The sequence below is a fragment of the Nesoenas mayeri genome (assembly GCF_963082525.1).
Source record: "Nesoenas mayeri genome assembly, chromosome: 1".
NCBI lineage: Eukaryota > Metazoa > Chordata > Aves > Columbiformes > Columbidae > Nesoenas > Nesoenas mayeri.
In genome coordinates this window covers 24,489,648-24,515,475 of record NC_137541.1, presented here as the reverse complement: position 1 = coordinate 24,515,475, position 25,828 = coordinate 24,489,648, and the positions used below count along the sequence as shown (strand labels likewise).

General features: G+C 36.6%; 1 protein-coding gene across 3 annotated transcripts in view; it reads right to left on the bottom strand.

The window, feature by feature from the left end:
* CADPS2 (calcium dependent secretion activator 2) overlaps window positions 1-25,828 on the bottom strand; it is a gene marked incomplete at both ends in the record, with an annotated part of 299,698 nt that overhangs the window by 124,586 nt on the left and 149,284 nt on the right. For all 3 annotated transcript variants that reach the window (XM_080355871.1, XM_080355872.1, XM_080355873.1), the window contains one exon: window positions 17,754-17,893. In XM_080355871.1, coding sequence (XP_080211997.1) covers window positions 17,754-17,893 — 140 coding nt within the window. The remainder of the gene's footprint in view (window positions 1-17,753; window positions 17,894-25,828) is intronic.

Sequence of the window (25,828 nt, the reverse complement as noted above, 5' to 3'; positions counted from 1 at the left end):
CTGTCTCCCCAAAATAGCAATACTGAAGTGATATTCAACTGTCAAACTGCTGTTACATAAAAACAAGCAAACAAAAATTCATAAAATCTAAGAGAAAATGTAAGTTGTAACACTGATGAATCTGATGTGAGAGGAGGTTTGAGTGGTTTCTCTTCATGTCAAGTTTTAGAAATACTTTTTCAAAAAAAAGCATTTATTTGTATATAACACAAAAGTGTTACGCTAACAGTCTTATGCTATATGAGTGTTTTGCTATAAATTCAAATGGAACAAATACTAGAATCAATTTTATCGTATCACTTATTGATTACTATTCAAATCTGAGATTGAGATTTTTTTAATCTCTTTCCCCAAAGAGAACTTCGTGTGTGTGTGAGTATATTTAGACACACATATATAAAAGGACTAATTTCCTACTATAGCTCAGGCAAGAGTTAGAGAGCAGAGTAGTTTCAATGTACTTAAACCTACTGGAATAGCTACCACCACTCTCCAATTGTTTGATTTACCAAAATACTGTAACAGATTTTATTGGAATTCAAGGAGCAAAATTTCCAACTAGGTTTTAATAACTCCCACATTAAATATTTTTAAATGTTCTCCTAAAATAGATCGTATATATACAGTGAAAACCTTGACATTTATAGCTACTAAGAAACCATACTTGGAAACTCCTAAAATTAACGTTCAGTTGCTTTATCTGTATTGGCTAGGAAAATAGGCACTCTCCTCGAATATAAAAGCTCTCACAATACAATATAAACAATCAAAAGTTAGATTATTTTAGCTGCATTATAATCATATTCCCATCTTCTCCCTGAATTTAACCATGCTGCCCTCCTGTGGATGTCAGGATATGTATAATGCAATGGCCCACACTAAGAAAATCTGTTTCAAATTGATCCCTGCTACCCGTTTGTAACTGACTTGAAGAAAGAAAATGCAATTGTGTAACCACAAAAAGTCATTAAATTCAACTTCAGGGCAAGAACTCTGAAACTTATATTTGAATATTTTAAATAAGCAGAATGTCTTATTATTCCACAAATCATGTATATACGGGAGCACAGAGTCATACATATTAATAATACATTTATTCTCAAATTAGGGGGAGAACATTCATTGCATAATGACAAGTTACTTCATCTGTTGAAATCCCAACACAGTTGAACACATGTATTATAAAGATTACCCAAGAACTCAAAAAGCATGGAAGTCATTTGCAAAAATTGTAATCTTTGTATTTTTTTTTTTCCTGCTACAGATACCAAATACACCCTGAGGAACTGAGTAAAAAAAAAAAAAGTCTTTAAAGAAAAATATCAAAATTGTTTGGAATAGAAAGAAGAATCTAAAATTAAAGAAATGTATAATCAATTATTAAAGCAAATTGACTCCTGCAGAAAAAAATATGTTTTGATCAATTACAATTTATCTCCATAAAGTCTGTTTTCTTATAAGCTGTTACTATTTCACTGGAAATTAATATTATGCACTAAAACGTCTATATAATTTGAGCTCATCTCTACTCTGTTAGAGTTGTGAGATTTGTTAAATCGTTAGTTTAAAACAGACCAGTACAAAACAGATCCCAAACCCACTGAAGTACAAAGCTGGAGTGACACAACGCCGCTGTTTTTCTTCTAGACTAAATTTGTAAATTCTGACAAATTATGCTTAAAGTCTTAATGATAAAGGATACTTAAAAATACATTTTTCTTTCCAAAGAACAACTAAAATTTCTAAAAGCTAAAAAAGGCAGAGTGATACTTCTTGATTCTAAAATAATAATGTCAGAAAGTAACACTTTTCCCTTAGAAACTTCTGTGTCTTCATCTCAGAAATAAAAATGAAAAGTGAAATGCTGAATTTTAAATCAAGCCACTACCTGCCAAAATATTTTATATATTTTTGAAAGGACTGTGAAATAAATATAAAATCTCAGGAAAGCAAAAAAACCATAAGAAATTATTTTGGACAAGACAAGACATTTAGTGTAGTCACATGCTATTTTGTGCCAATTAGCGAAGTTGCTAACATGCCATTTCAATGAAAAACAATTGACCTAAGTAGTGGGGCTAATTAAATGAAGTAAGATAATTAAATGCTTCTCAATATATAATAAAAAAATTATGGCTGAAAGTGTTCCATAATGTTGTCTTTTTGTTTTCTTATTATCTGCTTCTCTGTTGAGTTTTAATCAGTGTATCTATATGCATAAAAGATAGTGTCCAGATGTTAATGTGTTACTGGCAGGAATCAGGTGTTCAATTATAATTTATTGAGTGTGCAAGGAAAAAATCCAAGCCTTCCATTAAGTAGAATACATATAGCTCAATTAAAAATGAATGTAGTATTTGTGATTAAATCAAACACTCACATTCTATAATGGCAATAAAATTTTACATGACATATGATTACTTTATTAACTTAATCATACAATACTAATCTAGGGATCAGAGTTATCTTCTGTTTGAAAACTTCTTAATATACAATATAACAGTAAAGCTTCATTTACACATATTGTTGGTTCCTCTTCTCTGATACTTGTTTTTTTCTATAAATAGTGAATGAAAGAAAAGCAACTCTAAAATTTTTGGCGTTCTTACTCTAGCACATGTTCTCAGCTGCTGGCAGTATTTGTTATATTGTGTTGCTTGTTGTTTGGATGCATTCATTTACTCAGAATGTGTTTCTAAACGTCTTGACTGAAAGATCTTTAAAATGAGATATCAAGCCCATGTAACATGGTGTTGGTTCCCATCCTAGGACCCTTAACCTAAAACGAATCAGTCTGTAGTCTAAGTGTTCAGACCCTTCCTTCAGATTTCAGCTTGCCCTTCAAAGCTAAGATATACAGCCAAATGCAAAAAGGGCTTGAGAGTCATAAACATTCATTTTTAGAAAAGAGATTGGCTGCCAGGTGTCCAGCTGTGAGGGGAGCACATCCTTGGGTAGTCTGGTCCCTGCCAGCACTACTGCGAACGGAATCATGTTTCTTACTCTCTTCTACTTGGGGAAATGCATGGTGCGGTCCACTTAAAACTTTGAATCAGAAATGGAGGAACACATGATAAAAATAATAATTTCTAAGCCACTGATATACCGAACAAGGGTTAGTAGTTTTTATTTAGGAATCTGTTATCTCACAGCTTTGGAATAAACTTTGAAGAAATGCAGATGGCAGTTTGGGCTGGCAATCTTCTAATGTTAGCAGAGGAGCTCTCCCTCTGGTAAAGCAAGGGAATTTGGTCTGACCCCGATGGAGACAACAGTGGAACTCAAACCTACACCTATCACAATTCCCCTACCAATCTGGCCCCAGTTTACTCCATAAAAGCAGCATGAAAGATAATCAAACAGGTCTTTTCTGTCTCTTGCTCCAAAGACAAACCACGCACAGGATCTGACTTATATTTCACACACATTTTTCGCCTACCTGATCTCTTTTATCATTTATGCATAAAGTGAAAAAAAAAAAATACCACACATTACAAAAAGACAAAGCAACACTACACTGCTGAACAGACACTAAGTTAATTTAGGATGGAATCAAATTAAACCAGGTTTGTGACAGTAAGCACACTAAAAAGATTATTTGTAGTGCAGGGTGAACCCTTCATGAGAGTTTTCATTTATATAGAAGGACAGAGAGAGATAATGATGCAGATCTCTGTATGAAAGCACTGAGCATCAATGATACCACAGAAATCATCAGCCAACCAAGGCAATGCCATCACGCTGCTTATTCAGGGATGTAAGATCTACTTGAGGGCTTCCACAAAATGGTACAGTATGGAACTGCCAACACAATTGTGCCGACATTTAATAGGATGCGGACTATTTAAAGAGAGCTGGCTGTGATGAATGTACTATTTGGGCAAAACAACAATAGTGCAGGGCCACGGGGACTTTGTTACTATGTCAAGATTAAATGCAATACTGTAATAACTGAAATTATACTACTGTAGAGAAAAAAACCCCAACCAGCTGAAAAAAAAACAAACCACCAACACTAAATTGAATTTATAAAAAGTTACTTCTGCCTTTAGATTCCATGTAGCGTTAAAATTATTTTTGCTCATACAGAATAGTGTATTACGGACTGAAATCCAGCCTCAGACACAGTACAGCACAACTGGCCCTACAGTATCGAACTAAGCCAGCATTCTGGCACATAGAGAGCATTTGATTGATTATGTACAATTGTCATTTAAAATTAATTTTGCTGTCATAAATGCCTTTGATTTTGTAGGGATTTATATTCCAAAAGATGAAAATTAGGTGAATTTTACCTTCCTGCAAGTAACAGATGGGCAGCGCAAGTGACAGAAGGACACAATGGGCAGGTGGCATGTCCCCATCCTTGCAGCTAATAGTACTAGCACTCTCTGTATACAAATAATGCCAGGCCATGCCAGACCATATGTAATGTCAATGTATGTCAGGTGGAAATAACTTTCTTAAATTTTATGTCACAAATTAGTGTATGGTACCAAGAAACAAACAGATCAGCTAACAAGTAAAGGATAATAAATAAACTGCATCCTTCACCTGCATGATATGTGTGCTATGCTGATTTGTAGTACAATAAAGCAGTATAAAGAAAATCTAAAACAATTATTTAAATGATGTTTGATCCTGCTATCTGGGAAAATAAGAATAGTGCTTAGGTGGCTATGTACAGTAATAACGTTACGAAAATAGCAATCACATCTTCATTACTACAGACTCATGCATGTAAGGGAAGTTTCCAGACAATGTCCAAAAGGACCTTAGTTGGCAAAAAAAATTAAAAATTGTAATACAAAATAAATACATACATATATATATATACACACACACACACACAACTATATATAATTCTGGAACAGGTTATGAAGCAGGGGTAATTTAATTCCAAAGATACTTTCAGCAATGTTTTGGGTATATTAACAGAGTGGTAACATTTTTCTCAAGTTTAAAGCAAAACTAAGAGTAAAAGTCAGATGTTGTTCTGAATGATAATTTTCCAAACTTTGGGAACTGTGTAACAATAGTATGAAGAAATTTAAGACAAAGAAGTCAGCTTGAACATTCCAGTCAGAACAGAGTCTCCTCAATGAAAGTGTAGAGTTACTGGGAAACTTTCACTACTCTGAACTTATTACTGCAAATTTTAGAACACCTCTGATGTGATATTTTTTTTTAACTGCTCAACATTTACTGTAGTAAAAATAAGCAGCCTACTCTATGCTGTCATTTTAGTAAGACAATGCAAAGGAAAAAAAAAATTACCTGCCTATACTTCACTTCATGTAGTTACTAAACTACTCAAATCATGATCTTCGATGTGAGGACCTAACAAGACATATTTTGCTACAACATAACATTATTTTTTCTAATGCTACCTTCAATCAACATAGCACTGAATGGTCAAACCATCTATTCTTCTTACCTTGTATATGAAAAACACTTCTATGTAAATTAAACCAAAGTTATTACTTAATAGTTTAGAAAAAATGCCAGTTACAAATCACACTAAGTTTTAGATTTTCTCAATTCCTCACCTACAATTTCATGTACTATTTTCAATTAAACATTAGCTCACTGTTTGGCCTTCTAAGTTACCACTAGCTTTGTTATTTTTAATGAAAATATAGAAAATTTCCTTTTTACACAATAATAGCTTTCTCAAGTGGTGATTTGAGTATTTCCAAGAACAAGCACAACTCTGTTTAGATTTTATTCCTTATACTTTGCAAAATTCAAATAAAGCAAACACTTGCAAGCACAAATGTAAGATTTCACAGAAGTATGTCTTTCATGTGTTTTCAGGATTAAACCCTTGCTTCAGTCCTTCACATGGGCTTCAACAGAAGCTGTTGCCCAGTTTTGCCCAACTACTTTTGGGTACTTAAATGAAGTGCATAACAAAAAAGTATGCATGTACATTGGCAACTTAGTCTGAATAAGGATGTGCTTTTGAAGAGAATCTCTCCATCGCCCCCAGTTGCAGCATTTTGCAAACTAGACTCCTCTTGCATGAAATGAAATCAGACGTGGTGCCCAGCCCACACATGCCAGTCACTAAAGGGCAGTCAGCCTAAGACAAGACCAGGCAGAGACTGAACTAACTCCTCAGAAATGCATCTAAGGTGATGACCAGGTCTCCAGCAACCACTGAGTCACTTTACAGATCCGTTTGGGCACACTTCACACTTGGCTGCCTCTGTAGTCAAGAAGCAGGCACATGCCAAGCACAGTTCAGGTCTTCCAGATTTCTACCTCTTTGTATTGGGTAGCATAATTTTGGTAGTCATCAGTGACTAAAAATCCTTCATAGGTGCCTCAGTTAGACAAGTCTGGGTTACTGCTCTTTGCACCATTCATCCTTCAGTTCTTCTCTCTCCATGGTAGTATCATCACATGCCATCTGCCATCTGGGAACAGGGCTTAATCTTATCCCACTGGTGCAACAAGTGGCTGTTGCTAGAAGGTACTCAGTCAGTCTCTCTCACACAGTGATACTGCATTCAAATTTGCCATGAATTAGGAGTCAGTCACATAAACTATGACAACAAGTCCTGCAGCACAGCTTATCACCACCTTTATAGTCAGAAGGTAACGTCTTCTCTAACGTGATCAACCGAAATTTGCTGCCAAGGTTTTTTTCACTTCTCTTTTTCCTCTTTTTCACACATCCACAAAAAGACCAGGACGTTTAGGTGGGGAGAGATTTAAAGTTGAGAACTGCAGGAAGAGATTTGATAGTATAGTGTAGAAAAGAACATAGTTGCTCTATGGGTCACTGAGATGCTCAGTCATATGTTCTGAGATCTCATATGATAAGAAGAAAAAAAGGATGTTTACATTTCAATGCAAGGCACCATTAAAGTAAAACATAAGACATAATCAGTGCCAAAAGAATAAAAATGTAGGATCCAGTGATACCGTGACATAACTGCACTAAAAATACTGAGAACAAGGTACAAAAACCAGTATGCAGGAAACAGACTGGTGCCAACAGGTCCAGCTCACTCTAATTGATCACTTTGTGAGGTTTTTTAAGGATTTTAGCAAAGACGAACCAAAAGAAGGATTTGACACACGTGCAAGTACTGATTATGGGGATTTTCCATACCTAATCAATTATTCATACTCAGTCCTACTGAAGGCAGGAAGATATTGAACAAGTGTTGCTAAAGTTATGATCTAAAGACATATACAACTGAACTTGCATCATTTTGCTCATCACAGAGCTGAACAATCTTAACATTTTGAGAAGTGTGTAGCTTTTCAGTGAAATATAAGAAACACGCCATATTAACAGTTGTAATTAATTCTTTAATGTGAGCACAGAATCATGTTTTAAATATAAATATATATTCATGAGAATAGATCATAAGTCTATTCTCAATTATTTTACTTCATGTCTTAGAAAGCTGAGTAAAAACAAAGCAAAATTTTTTTAGAAAAAAATTATATTTTAAGTTTTCTGACTATTAACCTTGCTTAACCCATAGATCTTTTCCACATGAAGTCTGTTGTGGTTAAGCTAAGTGCGTTTGTATCTAAATTTATCTCTCAGCCTTTACAAATATTTCAGATTAATTTCCATGGAATGAATGAAGAATGACACCTTAATTAGTAATGCTTTTCTTGGCAATTAGGATTCTCTTTGCCTCTCTGAGCAATTAAAGTGGCAGTAGCATATCATTAAGGTCTTCAAGATTCCCCATGCCTCCTTAGAAGCAATTACTGTGGGAAGCACTGAAAATCAGGCTCATAGCTATAATCTATTTTCTAAGGATCTAGCAGCAGGATAAACACTTTTCTTCTTCCTGCAGTAGTAATTTTGCATTAACCCATCATCATTATCCAATCAATCATTAATGTAATTTTAATGTGCCATTTTTAATGAAGTTCAATTTTAATTTAAAAAAAAGTAACTGATTACACTCAATTGATTTTGCAAAAGTGTATAATATTAAAATCACTTAAATGAAGGCAATTAACACATTAGCACTTTTCTCCACGGCAAAATGCTGGCATTCATTTAGCACAATGACATACTAGTGTTTAGCACAATTTAATCTAGCATCACAGAAAATACCTCTATGGGACATCTTGGATCCATACATCACTAAAAGTGACTTAAAAATCAAGCCACTCCACCATTCTGCTTATAACCTACACGGGAAATTTTTACCTTAGTACATACAAGCACATGTTGCCTCACGAATGTAAAAAGGACAGGTTTGTCAGAATTCAGCAAGAAATATAAGATAATTATAGCTACATGAATGGCATTTTTGACTCTCCGACTAAGCAAAAGATATACACCATTGCTACGGGACCCAGATTTTAAAATGTTTATTAATTATGGGTCATAATTTGACCAATATTTCTGCTGAACTGTAAAGTCACTGTTTAAGTTTTCAAATCTTGTGTTAGTTTCTCACTAGTCTCATTCCATGTGTCAGAAGTTCTTGAAACACTTGGGTTTGCTCTGTGCTGGGATTAATAGGTCTTGTCTTACTGAAAGGGATACTCACTCACCTGTCTTCAGGGTCTTGGATCTTTGCAGTGAGCAACTGTTTGAGTGTCGAAAAGAAAGATAATCTCCTCTTTGTAACTGTAGTCAATAGTTTTTATGGTTTTGAAAGAATCGTGTAACTTCATGTAGCAGGAAGAGCAGTTAAGTTACAGATCAGCAATGCCAGTCCTTTCCAGTTCAAGTTATTCAGCAATGACTATGTTCATGAAGTATTTTGAATTTTGCAGGCAGGATACTTTTCATAGCATTTTCCAACATATCGTTCTGTAGGATCATTCACTCAATAAAGAAAATATACCCTACACATATAAATACGTGGTGCTGGGTGTTAGATGATGTTTTGGCATAGTTTGGTTGAAGAGAAGGCATTCCTGAGCACGCAGTGGTATTTGCTGCACTGCATACTTCTGTTGCTGCTCACATTTTTTACTGAAGCCCTTTTCTCCTGCAACAGTCAACTGTGTTTGAAATTCAACCAAAGTCTATAAGAAAGCCTATAAGAAGCTATAGAACACATCTTCCGTAAGTGGTTTTGAGTAAGGTGCTGGCATTAATACAGTTCGCCTCAGCACTGCAGAACTACCTGTGTTTGTCTTGACCAGTCCTAAGATTTTGGATTGTCATGCTAGGTCTAGGTCAACTATGGATTGGAAAATGAAGTTTTGCAGTTCACATCTCTTCTGTGTTTGAAGCCAGTGCAACTTAATGAAAACTCTCATACTTCTTTATGCCTTCCTGTCAAAAAGTACAAAGAAAACTTTCAACCAGTTTCTCAGAGGTCCTCTGTATATGACAAGCAAATACCAGGTCACATTGTCCTTGCTTTGACTCCAATCGTGAGCCATCTCTGTATTCAAAAGTGGTGTGAGCATCACGGCAATCCCAACAGTTCTGCAGTGCAGGTGCTGGCATCACATTGCCAGTTTTTGGACAGGGTGGAGATCTGTCCAAGTATAATCTCTCTCTCTCTCTCTCTCTCTGCTGCCAGTCAATTGACCTCCTCTAACTCACTTTTGCTCTATAAATAAAGTTTCTTTCGTAGATAATTCCCTTTAGTTATGTCTGCTTTTGTTCATCTTCTAGATTACTGACATCCATATTAGCTTATAATGAGAATGAGGTTCTTAGGACAACTTGGGCTCTAATTTTGAGGACATCACAATCTCTAAACTACCACCAGGGCAAACAAAAAATCCTCACAGGTATAACTGAAGTAACATTTATTTAATACAAAAATATCTACTTAATTTCATTCATCTTCATAAGACATAGGCACTATTTTATCTATAAAGATGAATATTTATAACCAGTAAGAAAAACAAGTAATATGAGTAGAAGTGAAGATATTTCTCCTAACATCACAGTTACCTGTAGTGAAACTGCCTTATTATCTATCAGAGTAGCCCAAATTTTATTTAAAATAAAAGGAGAATTAGTTTTTAAAAATCACTTAGGCGAATATGCACAGCTTGTTTCTGACCTGAATTTAGATTTGAGAAACTGTGAATTAGGCAGAAGAAAAAAGATTACATGACTGAAACCCACGTCTCACTCTGGTAATTAATCTTCCCAAAGCTTTGTTACCTGAGGATTAGGCATTTATTTTAACTTAGTAGATAATCTATACTTCTTCTGAATGCAGAATACATAGAGAAAAGTTTACCTTACCAACTTCCATTTTTTTTTCTTTTTCCACAGCCAATGTCTTAGCATTGAAAACCCAACCTGTCGAGGTATTCCCTCCTACCTCGTGGCTTTGAGAAAACATACGAGATCGCATATCCCAAACACCTAAATTTTTGGGCTGCTATAGTGAGGTCATATGACTAAATGATGACAGAAGGATTCCAAACTATCTGATGTTAGGAAACATTTGAAAAAATTTTACAAACTCAACAGTTCCTTCCATCTGACTTTCCTTATGCTTCCCAGTCTTGATATTCACAAACTGAAAAATAAGCCTTCTACGAAAGGAAGCTTGTTGTTTGAAGCAGCAGCTGAAGTCAGCACTCTGCTACCCTTTTTTTTAAACTAGAAGAAAAAGTGCAATAGCAACAAACAGAAAGCTAGATGGTGCTAATATACTGACTTTGTGGTTACAACCAGATGTGCTATGCACAAACATGGAAAGACAAATGAAACCTTATAAAGAGATACAGAAGAGTTTACATAGGTAGATGAAGAAACACTACAGTTAAATAAGTATTTACTTATCTTTATGTTTGATTCAGGCAATTATCTTGTGTTGGTAAGAAATGAAAAAGGGCAACAGGAATGTCTCAGCCTCCTCTCTCTTTTGTAAAAGAAAAATGCTACTGTCTTCACTAATAAGAAAAGTATTTTCAGTAACTGCTGAAAAGTGATGTAGAAAGTTATTGTTTTTATCTCATGGAAAATAGTATTAATTGAAAAAGTCTACACTACATATTACCATATCGTAACTATTAGAAAGGATTTTCTAGGATGTTGGATATATACAGGTTTCTAACACTGTTGTTCACTTCGAAGCAACTATATACCTAGTCATTCTAAGAGAAACTAAACTTGACATTTTAGCTTAGCCAAAATTTCATTTCATCTTCTTAGCATTGGTAAAACAAATAATTTAGAATTATTATGATATATCTATGTGTTTCTGCTCAGAGAAAGGTCTGCAACCAGTTTCACACAAAGGCCCAGCTGTGACAGGGAGACTGCCACGCTTGTTAAGTGTGATTGCGTTCCTGACATCTTACTGTGTCTGTAAAAGTAACCCAGAATTGAAATAGAATCATTTTGGTATGGTCACCTTCCACATTTCTCTGAAATAATGATACTGGGAGCAGATAATCTTCAGATTAGCCTTCAGATTACACATGTTGAAGTTACAAAGCTTCTTCTGTTTCTCTTTTGCCCTTCTTTGCTAGGTGGCCATGGACAGCAGGACATAAGAGTTAGTACCACCACTGCTCTGCCTAACTTCAGTGTCCCTTGGGCTCTTCTTAGCTGACTTACAAGCTCACCAGTAGCTGTGACAATGGTTTCTCCAGGTGACAGTCTCACAGTACAGCCCTGCCCACCGAGAAGCCAGCAAACCCCAGCGCTATCCTCAGCTTGGCCACCGAGTTGCCTGTGACCTTGTGTGATCTCTGTTCATTCCTGTGCTTCACTTCTGTAATACAGTTATACTCGACTTCCTCTCCAATGAACTCATTTATCAGTGGGTGACAAGTGCCATAAAAATGAGAGGGAGAAAGTACTTATCCTCTAATTCTGCATCTTGGAAGACTGCTAACCAGGGCATTCATCTCAGAGATTTCCTTTAGCTCTAAAACTACAGCAGCTGGAGGAGAAACGTTATACCAGAAACAGAAGCTAAACTTATAAATGCTCACCTAAGAACTTTTCAGTCAATTACAAGTGCACAAGAGAAAAAAAAATAGGAAATACATGGTGTTTGTTTTTTTTTTATATATATATTCTGAAAATACACCCATAAAATAATAATAATAAAGAAGTTGACAGAGAAAAATGATTTCACAGAGATTCCTTACAATTTTGGAGAGTACAAGTTTGAAAAAGTCACAAAAATAATTGCTTTACAGATGAAGAGGGAGAAAATCTGGGCATGTACATGCTCAAATCACAGAATCACGGAATCATAGAATGTTAGGGATTGGAAGAGATCTCGAAAGACCATCTAGTCTAATCCCCCTGCCGGAGCAGGAACACCTAGATGAGGCTACACAGGAAGGCTTGTAGAAAGCATATTCCAAACACAAAAGTTTAAGAAAGTAAATATAACATTTCTATATGCCACATCTCACAGCAGAAAGCAGAACAGAACTTTTAAGAATGAATTTTGCCTTTCAAATGTTGGAGAAAGCTCTGGACAAGAGTTATGCTGAAATGTTTTACTTCAAAAGTCAAACCCAAATAATACTACATTGTCATATTGCTCTGTTCAGGCTGTTCAATTTGTAAGAGTTTCGTTTTATGTTATTATTTATTTTCCTCCTTTCAGTATGACCTTTAAGCACTACTAATCCTTTTAAAGCAAGCTATTTGAAAAAAATCTCACAATGCCTTTTTTATTTCTAGATCGGAAGCAATAGAATAATACCCTTTAGTAGCCACTAGGCTATGCTAATGGACAACTCAACTGACATAAATTCTACTTTTAAAAATAATGTGTGCTTTCAATGCAAGCAAATGTGCAAAGGCACATTAAAAAACCCACATGCATTAGAAAATATATTTACAGTAACACCCGTATCTTGAGTTGATTAAACTGTCCAGCTTGGGTTTTCAACCTTAATTTAATTACATGTTAAGGAGAGCCAAGTGAGCCTTCCTGAAGCAAATAGTACCTGCCTAATGCTGCTGCTCTAACTCAGTAGAAATAAACATGCTTTTAGCATTTTATATAGGAAATTTTTAGGTCAAATTTTGCTTATTTCCTGTAATGATTTGTTTTCGTTTCAAGATTGGAATAGAAGAAATTAATAGAAATGTTTTAAAAAAACTCCTTTTGTATGGATTGGCTTTACTACCTTAATAAAGAAGATTTAAAACTATCTTGTATGTGCTCTGCATTTTAGACAAGGAAAATTTTACCACATTCTATGAGAAGACATACATTATAAATTATGAGAAAGGAATCTGAAGTATCATGAAATGCCAATAAGCGGAACTGTTCTACAAATCCCCATTAATTAGTTTACTTTGTCATTACTCAGAATTTCTAGCTGTGCATGCTTCCCCTTGCAATCTATTGTCAGAGTTTAAATAGAAATGGATGGTTATGTATCCTTTAGGTTGTTTCATAGAGAGCCTTTCATGCAAGCATTAAAAAAAAATGTCTAAAATAAATAATAGGATCATGTTTACTATAAGACATGTATGAGTCTTCCTTATTTTTAAAGAATATAACAGAATGCATAGAAAAATCATGCAGTGTTTCCTTGAACAAGTGTTTTTTTTTTAAAATCTTATTACTGGAGTAACACTAGATAGCTGTATGAACGTCTCAACATGAACACTAGTGTAAACCTAATGTGGCTAGCAAAGCTACCTTTTTTTTCGCAGCGGTAGAAATGAGCTGCAATTAAGATTTGTAGTAGTGTTGAGTCATAAGGATTTTTATTTCTTGCTCTTAGAAAGGTAAAAATTTATAATGAAAAAAATCCCAAGTTTATGTATTTTTTGAAATATAATTATTTATTATGACTGTGGAAACTCAAGGAGGGAACATGATCCGAAGGTGCTTCAGTCCAGAATACGATTGTTAAATTAAAAATCTCAGTTTAAGGCAGTATAATTTGTATATTTGAATATTCCTGAAGCTTTTGTGTGAGACAGGTTTCGAAGTCTTCCAGCATATCTCCTGTGTCAATAAGTCAAGTCAGTCTTAAATAGGAGAAACTTTTCTGAATGAGTGAAACTATGAACTCACAATTAACTTGGGCCTGTGGGTTTTGCTGATGCTGCAGTAACTGAAATATTTTAGCATAGCTCCTATATCTGTAAAACCAGTCTCTTATCACCATTATTTTTTTTTTAATCATGATAGAGCACAACCTAACAACCCCTCCCCCCCACTTGGCAATTGGCTGTAGGGTAAAATTTTAATTCCATTTCAAATAAGCTTTGAGATTCTCAGCTGAAAGGCATTTTTTAATGCCCACATATTGCCTTTTTTCTCTGATGAGAGAAATATAAATCTTATATGTTAGCTTAAATTAAACCAATACAGAAAACGTTAGTTGTCTAGTTCAAAGACTGGGCAAAGATAAAGCATAACATGTTTCTGAAAAATAAACTGAAGAATTAGAACTTAACTGTGATAATCATACTAACTACACTAGAAGTCTGTTATTAAGGCTGTAAAATTAAACTTGCTAACATGATGAAATTCCAGCAACAAGGATGATCACATTCTTTCACCCTTTTATTCCTCCCTTTTTGTGTATTCTGTGTCACTGTGCTTAAATATCTGACCACATACTAAAAATTAAATAAATAAATAAATAAAATAAAATACATAAATAAACAAAAACCTCCCAGAGCTTTTCACTATCCAGGATAGTATCAGCTGCCTTCCAGTTCTTCAGCACTTTATCTTCTCTTATGGTCTCCTTCATCTCATGTTATGCAAGCACTGCTTTACAGAGAGAATAGAGTTATTTGCTTTGCTATCTCATGCAGGTTCACCAGGGATCTGCAGAGCCTGCTACCACAATAACACTGCCTGGCAGAGCACGAGCCTTTGGCCAGGTGTTAGAGAAGTGGCCGTGCCCAATGTCCCCAGCTTGTGAGGTGTGCAGGAACCTTTTCTACCAGTTGCTTCCCAAAATTTACCTCCAAATGTCTAGGACACTGGGAGGTCGTATTATTCTCACTTCATAATGGGAGAACCGAAGCACTAAAAACTTTAGACTTCAGATATTAAGATGAAGATCTAATTTTTCAGACATTTGGACTCTTTATAGTGCAATGTATATTTGCAGCTCAGTTTCCACTGATTTTGGCTAGAAGCTGTGAGTGTTGGACACCTCTATGAAATCAGATTCCTGTTTATCAAACCGGGTGCAGGAAACAAAAAATATACCACCAGTTACTATATGTGGAAACATTTCAGTCTCTTACAGGTATGTCTGTCTGTGTAGCACAAACAGGGATAAAACCCAGTTTTTCCAGGCATCCCTCAAATGCCTTAACTACAAAATATTCCTTTGCCTTCCTGTAATACTGTCCATCATCCACCATGTGTTTCCTGCCTCTTCACAAATAAGGATTTCTCTTATAACACCACAGCAGTTCAGAACCAGAATAAGTATAATCTGTGTGTTAAAGCAGGTGGGAATCCCTCTTTAAAAAATAGCATATGACCGCTTAATACTTGTAGTCACCCACAAACTCAGGATAAGGTTGCAGACAGTGTCCAGATGGTGCCTTTCCATAACATTAATAGCGCCTAACTGTACACATTAATAATTCTTCTAATAATTCTTCCCTCCAAACATCATCTTCCTTCCTTTTACTGCAACTCCAGTACTACTGTACAGTACTTCACCAACCTTTTCAATGGTTCCTGCAGGAATTATTAACCTTTTATTTTATTTCACTTATATTTATGGTGGAGGAGTCCATACAGCTTTCCCTCGGTGCCTTAACTTTTCTAAACAAATGTGTAGGTAATAATCATTATAGCTAATGGCTATAAAGAGAGGGAAAAAATAACTGACCTTGAGCATTTTTGGTAGGAAGAACAACAATATTTTTCTGTAGAACACTGACAGCAGTGATCCTGATGTAAAATGAAGCAGAAAACTCTTCCAGGATAGTAGGATTAAAAATCAATGTGAGGATGTAACCAGCAGCAGATGAAGAAAGGGGTAATGATTTAATTAAATTACTGAAAGTAACATTTGATTTTGCAATCCACTTAATGCTCAGACAGTGACACAGTGACATAGACTTGTATGGAAAAGCAAACTAGGAAGGTAGGAAGACCCTGTGAAGACCTCAGAAGAACAGCTCCCAGCCAAGAAAGCCTCCGGGGAAACCCAGGACCATGATGGGAGGAAGCACTGGAGCCTTGTCCTTGTTTCTGGACCCTAATTTGGGGTTGCAGACAACATGATCCCAACATTATCAGTGACCTGATCGAAAATGGGGACTTTTCCCAGTCACATCTTGGGACAGGTGCATGGGAGCACATCGCTGACATAGCTGTAGTGTGGAGTATGCAACCAAACCAGGTCACGTGCAAGTGAGATGCATCTGTTGTGTGTCATTCATTACTGAACTTCAAGTCATCCCATCCCCATCTGCCTTTTGACAAATCAGTGAAGAGAGCAGCAGCACCCCTGCAGCATTCACTGCTTCAACTGGCTGAACACCTTCCAGCAGCAGAAGATTGAAACTATGCTAGTGAACTGAAGCTAGACAAGGATGTGCCACCATTACCAAAACATTTCAGAGATGTTTCGTGACTGCAAATGAGTGGGGTGCAGGGTGAGGACTGACAGAACATCATGCTTCAGTGGAGATAAGCATTTTTTCTCCTCTCTAGGTCCTCTTCACTCATGTCGGCCCAGTCTTCCTGCTCTCTCCTGCCACAATGTCCCATTTTTCTTATTCATGTGTTAGCACCCTTACTTGTGAGTTTTCTCAGTCCCACTCTCCAAGCGCAGTAGCTCCAGTTGCCCCATTGGCTCCACAACTGCTTTCCCTCTCTCTCCTGCCAGCTCCTGGTCACCAGCCACAGGTCTCCAGCCAGCAAGTCTCACTGTTATAGTCCTGATCATTTGTGTTTCATGTTCCCAAAACCAAAATGAGGGCTGGGGTTAACATCTGAGAAATTTCAGCCCAACCAATTACAGCTTTGCCAAAACTTAAACAAGGTGGTTTTGCCTTAAATTATTGAATCTAGGGAATTTTGGCAATTGCTGTCTGTATACAAAAAGCAGAATATTAACAGGAAGAGACTAAAAAGAAACGTAAATAAATTCTGTAAATGTAAATTAATTCTACATTAACAAGTTGAATACTCCTTTTTTTTTTTTTAAAAAAAAAATGTACTTCTACTTAATTCAGAAGTTAAAAGGATGGAAAATAGACCTGGTAATTGCTGTATAACAAGTACAGCCTTGCTTACTGTTGGCAACAAAACCTGTTTTTGCAATTGGGATGAGGAGCAGCGGTGGCAGCTGGGTGGGGGAGCTGCCTTTATGAATAATCTATTCCATATAGTTTCAGTGTTAGGCAGAAAAAGCTCCCTTAAATGGGTATTTGTACATAAGTTCCTTTCAAAAGAAATGCCACACAGCAGACAGGGTAAGAAAAGAGGAGACTGTTGTGCATACCATCACATTCAGGTATATAATTAACCCTATTTTAATGGAAAAATATGTTTCTCCTAAATATCCACTCTTTTTTCCAAAGTGCTATCAATTGCAACATTCAAAATTAGTTTCTAAATGACACTGTACTCTTAGTTCTGCATTTCAGAGTTAATTCATCCTCTGTCTTCACACATCACTGAACATCTGAAATTAATGTTATTCCTGACTATGTATAAAATAAGGATATTAACACCATGTCATACTATAGCAACTGTTGAACACATTTATAATGTTTTACAAACTTTGTGTCGTTAGCTACATATGTTTAAACACAAGCACAATGAGGCAAAATAATAAATACAAACAGCCAGAAAACGGACACTTACCCACAGTGCTTCATGTGTGGTGGTTTATCCATTCTCACCGCCAGTTTAATTTTCAAGTCACTGTCCTGGCTGTTTTTGGGGACTATCATTTTATGCAGATCAGGTGACTTTGGGCTATTGGATGTTGGATACAATACTACCTGCAGGTCATAAAATAAAAACTTCAATGAGCTGACATAAAAACCACCTGCTATTCCTTAATGGAAACTTCTAATCAGTGAAGATTCTTATTGCATCTACTCCATTCTGAAAGATGATTAAAAATGCTTTAATAAATCTAATAAACCACTTGACTCAATCTTATTGTCATAGATGGATTTCCAAAATGAACTCATTCATTTTCTTACAAAGGGTAATTTTCATATTATGAGTTCATAAAATTTCCTCCTCTGTTAGTTCACTCTGAATTAACAGTTTTAAACAAAAAGGAACAGTTGACATTTGAAAATAGTCATGTACAATTAAACAAGAATCTCAACTTTTACATTACTCAGTGCTCTGCTGGAAATGTCCTATCAGAACAATTTGCTGTAGCATTCTGCAACAGATCACTCCTCCAGCAGTGACATTGCTTGAGTCAAGAGAACCAAAATGTGTTTTCTTACAAACTCCATTTTTTAATACTTAGCATTAATAAAAGCGAATTACAGTAAAAACTGGAGAAAGTGGAGATTAATTCCAAAGCATGTTTGCTGCAAATGGAATATAATAAATGTAAGATACTATGTTCAGTTAACATGTGATATGAAACAAATATTTTGTTTAATCTTCAGGGGTAGACATATAAAAGAAAACTACACTGAATTTTAAATATTTATTTTCAAAAATACTTCTATAAATTCAAGAGTTTTACTAGCTAATCATTAGTTTTACATTAATAGAATTCACGAGCTGTTAAATACTTTTTTATTTACCATCCAGAAAGTTTATCCATTTATACTCAGTACAATTAAACATTACTATTTTATGAACTCCTTACCCACAATCACACGTTTAGCAGTTAAATGCTGCTGAAACATAATTTCCTTTCATTCTTCTTATAAGCACTACTTTTTAATCAATCTAAAATACTCTAAACATGCTATTTGGGAGACTTTCATAACATTCAATGAGTTCTGAATTACCATTATCACAAAGCAGTATTTCAAAAGTAACAACACTCTGAAAAGCGGCATTCTTCACATATTTTATTTCTTGAAAACTAAAGTAAATCATACCATTAACCATCTAGTTAATCTCTTATAAATAGTCCTTGTGCCTTGTGTCACATATATAAAACACAATATACTCTCCTCTGTGTTATTAGGAAAGTTAAATCGAGGATTTGAGTAAGAAACTCCAGCCAAGCATAAATCTAACAGTTATTATTAAGCCAAAAATATTACAACAGTGTCATTCAGATCTAATAATCAAAGATGACGTAAACTGAAGCACTTCAGCTTGTTATCTCAGTATTTTGCAGAAACACGTTCCTGCATCCCATTAATATCAGAAGCTCTAGCGAAGGAGAGAAATATGATGTATCACCTCTCATCAATTGTGCAACCTTTACAACACCGGTGGGAGAAATAACCTGTCAGAACTAGTGAGCATGTTCAGTACCTTTTAAAGAGACAGGAAAAGGAAAAGTATATTCTGGTTTTAACAAATCAGGAGGCTGCTATTTGGGGGGTTTTTTTGTTTGTTTTGTTTTGTTTTTGTTTGTTTGTTTGTTTTTTTCTTTTTCCAAATGCATAGTAAACACTCCTTATGACAGAGTTATTCTTTCTTTCTCAAGAAACAAGATGATTCTCATTTTTAGTAAAACCTATCTCTTAATAAAAACCTTAAAAGCTGTATAAGTATGACAACCTTTGAGCTCTGAAGCATCAAACGGAAAATGATTTTTAGTTTGTTTATATTTTTAAATGCAAGATTATATAAACACAATTATTACCCATTCCTTGCATTTAATCACTCGGCATTAACACAGGACTGTAGCTGATGTTACAAATTTTTCCTTTCCTACAGGCTGCAGTTCCTGTTGTCCTGTACCAGGTTATAACAGCTCGTGCATCTCAAGCAACACCCTTCTTTTGTAAACTTACTGAGTTTTTAGAATGCGCATGAAAATATGAGCAGACAAGTGTATAATTAATTCATAACTTCAGTACTGACAATTCCTTTTCTGAATTTTTAAAGAATTATTTTGGAGCTTTGTTTTCAAACCTCTCACAATGAATAAGTATCTGGCAGAATATTTAAGTATGCACTCTGTTGTGTTTGTATTACACCTTGTCATGCCTCCCAGCATTAAACAATGAGAGCTAAAAGAACTTTGTCATCAAACTTTTTATCATTATACACAAACACACGTACACAGTTGCACACAAAGCATTTGACAGGCATTAATTATCTTCACAAAAAACTTTATACTGACATTGCCATTCAGGGCAGCACTAACCATTGTGTACCATATCATCAGGTTGCATGAACTATAAGGTCCCAAGAAATCAGTGAAACCAAAATACTGGGCAAACGTTTCTTGACAGGAGTAGCAAAAAGTTCCTGAAATTTGTACTAAAAGCATCCCCTCCACCATGACACACTGCACTGCAATATCATGGAGACACTTTATAGGCTATCCTGCCTCAGATTTCCTTTCAGCAGTGCTTAAGGGATTTTTACATTCTAGTTACTGTTCTGTAATACATTTTAAAAAATAAAATAGTATCAACTCAGATGTCTTCTCTAAGGGATATAAAACTCACCTGCAGGATACACTTTCACTGCATCAAAACAGTGTAGTTTGGTTGGGGTAATTCAGTAAATGCAATCATCTCATGATCATTAAAAATACTCAACCATGTGGTCTGATTCTATTTAGTATAACATTTGCTCAGACCACACTGAAACTGAAAAAGTGGAAAGTTAACTTTATGACTCTCCTCATTTGTATGTAAAACAAACACAAAAATCTTAAATAAAGTAACACATTTATGGTTATGTGCAATATGACATTCTCAAAACACTGTTTCTTAATTGTGAAAGACCAAAAATCTCCTGCGATGACAATACAAAAGGTTAAAAGATATGAAGCTAGTATCATTTGATGACTTAACTAGAATTTATTGTGATTCAGTTGTGTATCAAGTTCCCAACAGAAAAAGTTATTTGAAGTACACCTAAGCCAAACAGTCAATCCTGCCAAGCAACTATTAACTCTCCTCTACCTTTGGCACATCAATCATATCTTCTTTTAAAGGGATGGAAGAAAATTTGAGTTGTCCAAAATACTCTGAAAGCTTGAACAAACCAAACTTGGGACAATCTCACTTTTTTAGAGCAGATAACCAAGCAGAAGGTTCAGAGTCAAAAGCACTGTGCAGAAATACCTCTTATCTGTATCCTCATGTTTAGATAAAGCTCTCAAGATAACCATCCTTGGCCGCTGTTGTCCTGTTGTCAAAAGCAAATGCAGCTTTCAAAAGGGATCAAGGAAGCTAAGAGGCAATCAGACTGGCAAGCCGTAAGTACACCGGAGAAAAATCAAGAGTCAAAATAATCCCTACTCTTTCCTCCATCTCACACCTGTGGTGGAATTCAGTTTCAGCCAACTCATGTCCTTGCATCCTGGCTGCTCCCCCTCCCCATCCTCTATTCCCACCCCAAAACGTGGTATTCAGGAGTGGAACCCAGGTGCTGGAGTTACTCTTTTTACCCAAGTATTTCAACTGAGATAGAGTTTACAAGTTGGGGTGGTCTAGGACACATTTTGAGACCATTTTCAGACTTAGGGCATCAAACCTTGGTAATCATGGTACTTCTAAGCAGACTATGCTGAGTTTTGCCTCGTTGTCAGAGGCAAAAAAAATGAAAGTGAAGATCTGCAGCTCCTCCTTAATGCCCTGGCTGAGAGGCAGATGACACCTCACATGCTATTACAGAAACCCCTTATTTCACCTTTAGTAAAGCTCACATCACACAACCTTAAAGAAAATAAAGGTGAGCCCATCCCTCGAAGTGCTCAAGGTGAGGCTGGATGGGACTTTGAGCAACCTGGTCTAGTGGAAGGTGTCCCTGCCCATAGCAGCTAGGTTGGAACTAGATGATCTTTATGGTCCCTTTCAATCCAATCCATTCTATGATTCTGTGACATGAATCTTCATAAAACAGCCTGGGCCATCTTCAAAAAGCAGACCAAAGACTCAACCTGTCCTTATCCCCAAGGAGGTGCCCGATGTCTGGGGCTGCCCTGGTGTCCCCCATTCTGCCCTGCTCCTTGCCACCCCAGGGAGCCCCTGTTGCTTCTGGCACCCGCCTTCCTGTCCTTTCTTCAAACTGCACAGCCCCAAATAGGAAAATCACAAGATTTTATGAGACAAAAGGAGTTCACATGACTGATGTGCTCTTCCAGAGCACAAATGGCACTACAATTTTTTTTTGTCATTGACCAAATCCACATTTTCTTCTTCCCTCATTCCATACCTAGGATGAAAAATTTTAGCCTCAACCCTTAAGGTCTGGCTAAGTTACAAGCAATTGACGACTGAATCTTAATCTCATGTGCCCTTAATCATAAGCAGCATTGCGAGCTCTCTTCAGAATAACCAGTACACTCATGGGCATGCAAGAAATCTCACGATGAACTGGAGAAACCAAGTTCTTTAACTCCTGTGCTCTACCAGAGACACTTCAAACTCGATTTGTGATTACTTAAAACTGAAAATCCACAATTGCCCAATACATAGGATCATATACTCCCTCAACTGCATCTGTTCAAACTTTCATCACGCAACAGGACTAATGCACTCTATGAAAGGCCTTCTCTTTCATGTTTTAAAATGTGATTATTTGAAAAGATGCCAGTGCAAGCAGAGAGGACAGGGAAATTTTATGTTGTGAAATAAGCACCCATAATTATTTGGCACATGCAAATTTATGCTGCTGGTCATTGTCTGAGTAAAGATCATAGGAAGATCTCCTAGTTAAATACACCGTTTTCCTGATTTGAAGATAGCATGATAGACCAAAGTTTGCTGAAGCTGGTTTGAGATAGGAAATAGATGACTAGTGAAAGTGTAGAAATCCTTTAATGTTTATGTTGTTTGTATAACTCTGGCCCCAAACTTACTAAGAGGACACTTACCTGTTTTAGACAGAGATGTCTACTGACTCCTCTCAAGTCACCTTCTCCCCTAATTTGAAAGTTTGGAGCTGTTCTGAGTTATGTCAGCCTCTCGCTCAAAGACAGGTTAACATCAGAAGGCCAGAAGCTGTTGCCAGTGTGACAAGAACTGAAGCTCCCCGAACACCCCAGGCACAGCGCTGCACTCATGTCCTCTGAGAGCTCTGTCATGATGTGCTGCTGCCAGCAGGACAAAGCAAAAGAAGCTCAAGGGAAGGGACAAGTTTGGAGGTAGGAGTGGGAAAAGGAGATGGCTCTCCTGAAACTAACTTCCTTAGAGAAATTCTCACCTAGGGAACCCCTAAAGAAAGGGTTAATTTGAGCTTGATCACCAAGGGAGCTTATGAGTATTTTACACAAGCTCCATCATCTCACCTATTGAGCGATCTCTCGCTTTTCAGTGATGATTGTATTACCGCTGAAACACTGAGACAAGGCTTCAGGTAACAGGTAGTTATATCAAAGAGAAAAACTGAGCAGACCCATGGTGGAATAACTATCTAAAATAATGTTGCTGACAAAGAACTGGGAAGACTTTGCAGTTTATACAATTAATGGGCCTCTGATGCTACTGCCACCTGAACCTTAATAGATCTTAGCAATTGATAAAAGTTGTCTTTAAGTCCTTCCCAAACAGCCTATCCCCCTAATCTAAGAGAGAGCATGTCTGAATGAAAAATATCTCAAGAATTTCTGACAAGAGGCATTTTCAGAGAAGCTACTGAGAAAACCCCTGTTAGCATGGAAACAATAACACTCAGCCAGGCATAGCAGGGTGCTGACAGGCAGACTGCTCAGGGTGCAAGAGAAAAAGGGGATGTTAAAGCAATCTCTGATCATTTTCCAAACTTAAAAAAAAAAAAAAAGCCAGAAAAACTCAGACCTGCGAAACCTCAGTAATTGCAAAATGTGATGGAGAAACACATTCTGCAGGATGACAGGCTTTAAATTAACATATTCACAGTACAAAATTGTCTCTTTTCAGCAGCCCTTCGAATGCAGCACAGAAGAAAACGAACATGCCCGGTGCAGTCGGCATTCAGAAACTAGGCAATCACACAAATATTGGTACCTAGTGAGCAGAGCTATTTTATAATATCTTTAAATCAAACCCAGAGTAACAGGACCAATGAAAAAAACCACATAAATCCACAGCTAATTATTGCTGTCTGCAGCTGACTGTGACAAGCAGGTTGTGAGACAATAGCTCCCTTTTAATTGAACAGTCAGAGCGACAAGGCTAAAATATTCTTATATTCAAAAAGTATCAGCAATCAAACACCACCTGCTGTTCTCACATTGTATTCACATGTGTGCTAAGCAAGTACAATGGCTGTCACTTTGAATTACTAGGTTTGAATATCTTCATACACAAAGTACTGAACAAGGAAAAGTGGCGCCAGATCCTTGATTTTCAGAAACCACCAGTCTGATTTTTCAGAAGTATTTACTCCAGACTCCGAAGGCTTCTTCATGCTTCCTGAGTTGTTGCATGTACAAATGCAAACATCAATTCTGCCTTCTGTATGCACACACAACAATTATTGAAGCAGCCAGATCGGTGCCAGTCACATAAAATCTGTGCCACACATTTCAAAGATATTTGAATAAAATAAGTTCTCAACATTTCCCCATGAGAAGAAACTTAGCTTCAAAGATGCAGCCTGCCTCACTTTCTAGAAGTTAAATTCAGTGGTTCACTGTATGCAGAGGTCCACACAACCACAGACACAGACTGTGACTCCAGAAGTTCATGTTCTGCACAACCCAGGCCCAATTAGCATCCTTTCCCCTCCTGTGCAGCACACATCTCCATTTTTTCTTTCAGTGGAAAACTGTGTTTGTTCAATTGTTCTCTAGTTTGTGTAGAACAGAGAATAAAGGTTAAGGTTTGTTTTTTGTTTGGAAACACTTGAAGTGGACTGCAGGGAGCCAGAATAATATCCCTCAGCAAGTAAAATGTTCTCTCGGCATTCATGACTGAAATTATTTTGTGGTTTGTTGTTGTTGTTTGTTTGTTTGTTTTTTAGAGGAAGAGAGAAATGTCAGACAAGCAACACAATAAGTACTACTTACTGTCACTTAGAAACATCTTAAATGCCTTGAAGGCAGAAGATGTTAAATACAGACAACAACCCTTCTGTCACTTGGTGCTTACCTGGTGACTTCTGCAGCAGAGGTTGAGCAGCCCCCAGCCTCTGCCTTCCAACAAAGAGTATGTCAAGCTGTACATACAGTCTTCCCTCTCTACTGAAAGAATGAGCTCGCATCCCTTCTGCTCCTCCATGAGCTAGTTACTTCTGGAAATCAGTAGTGTCCCCTCCTGAAACCGAGGAGCTGTAGTACCATCACACTGAGTTCAGGGCCCACTTCCTAAGTTCATGAGTGTGAGACACAGCCATGCACTGATGAGGTCAATGGAAACGCCTTCTCCTTCGTAACTCTGGGGAAACCTCTGCTGTCTCCATATTTCACACCTTAGATCTGTTTCCATAAAAAGCCAATCCCTTGGTGGCAGAAAAAACCCTTTGGTATGTGATAGAAGTTCAAAATTCAAATCATGTCGCTTATTGCTGCCTTCTATTTCGAATTATAGATTAAACAGAACAAAAACTTCAAAATAACGGCAGGGTATGGGAAATGCAAACTTCGATAATGTAGAAAAGTGATAACAGGTCAAGCCACGTGCTTTGAGGAAAGTACTTGACAGATGAGAATTAATGTCCACAGCAAGACTACCTCAGAAGGGGCAGGTTTGTATTGATTTTTTAAATATGGAAAAAATACCAGCAGAAGTATCTTCAGGCCTTTCCAGAGCATAACAAAGCTAGCTGAATTGGCTGCACTCCTGAAAATTGCTGCAGTGTACTGACCAGGCATAAAGTTGCCCAACTTCATTAGAATTAAA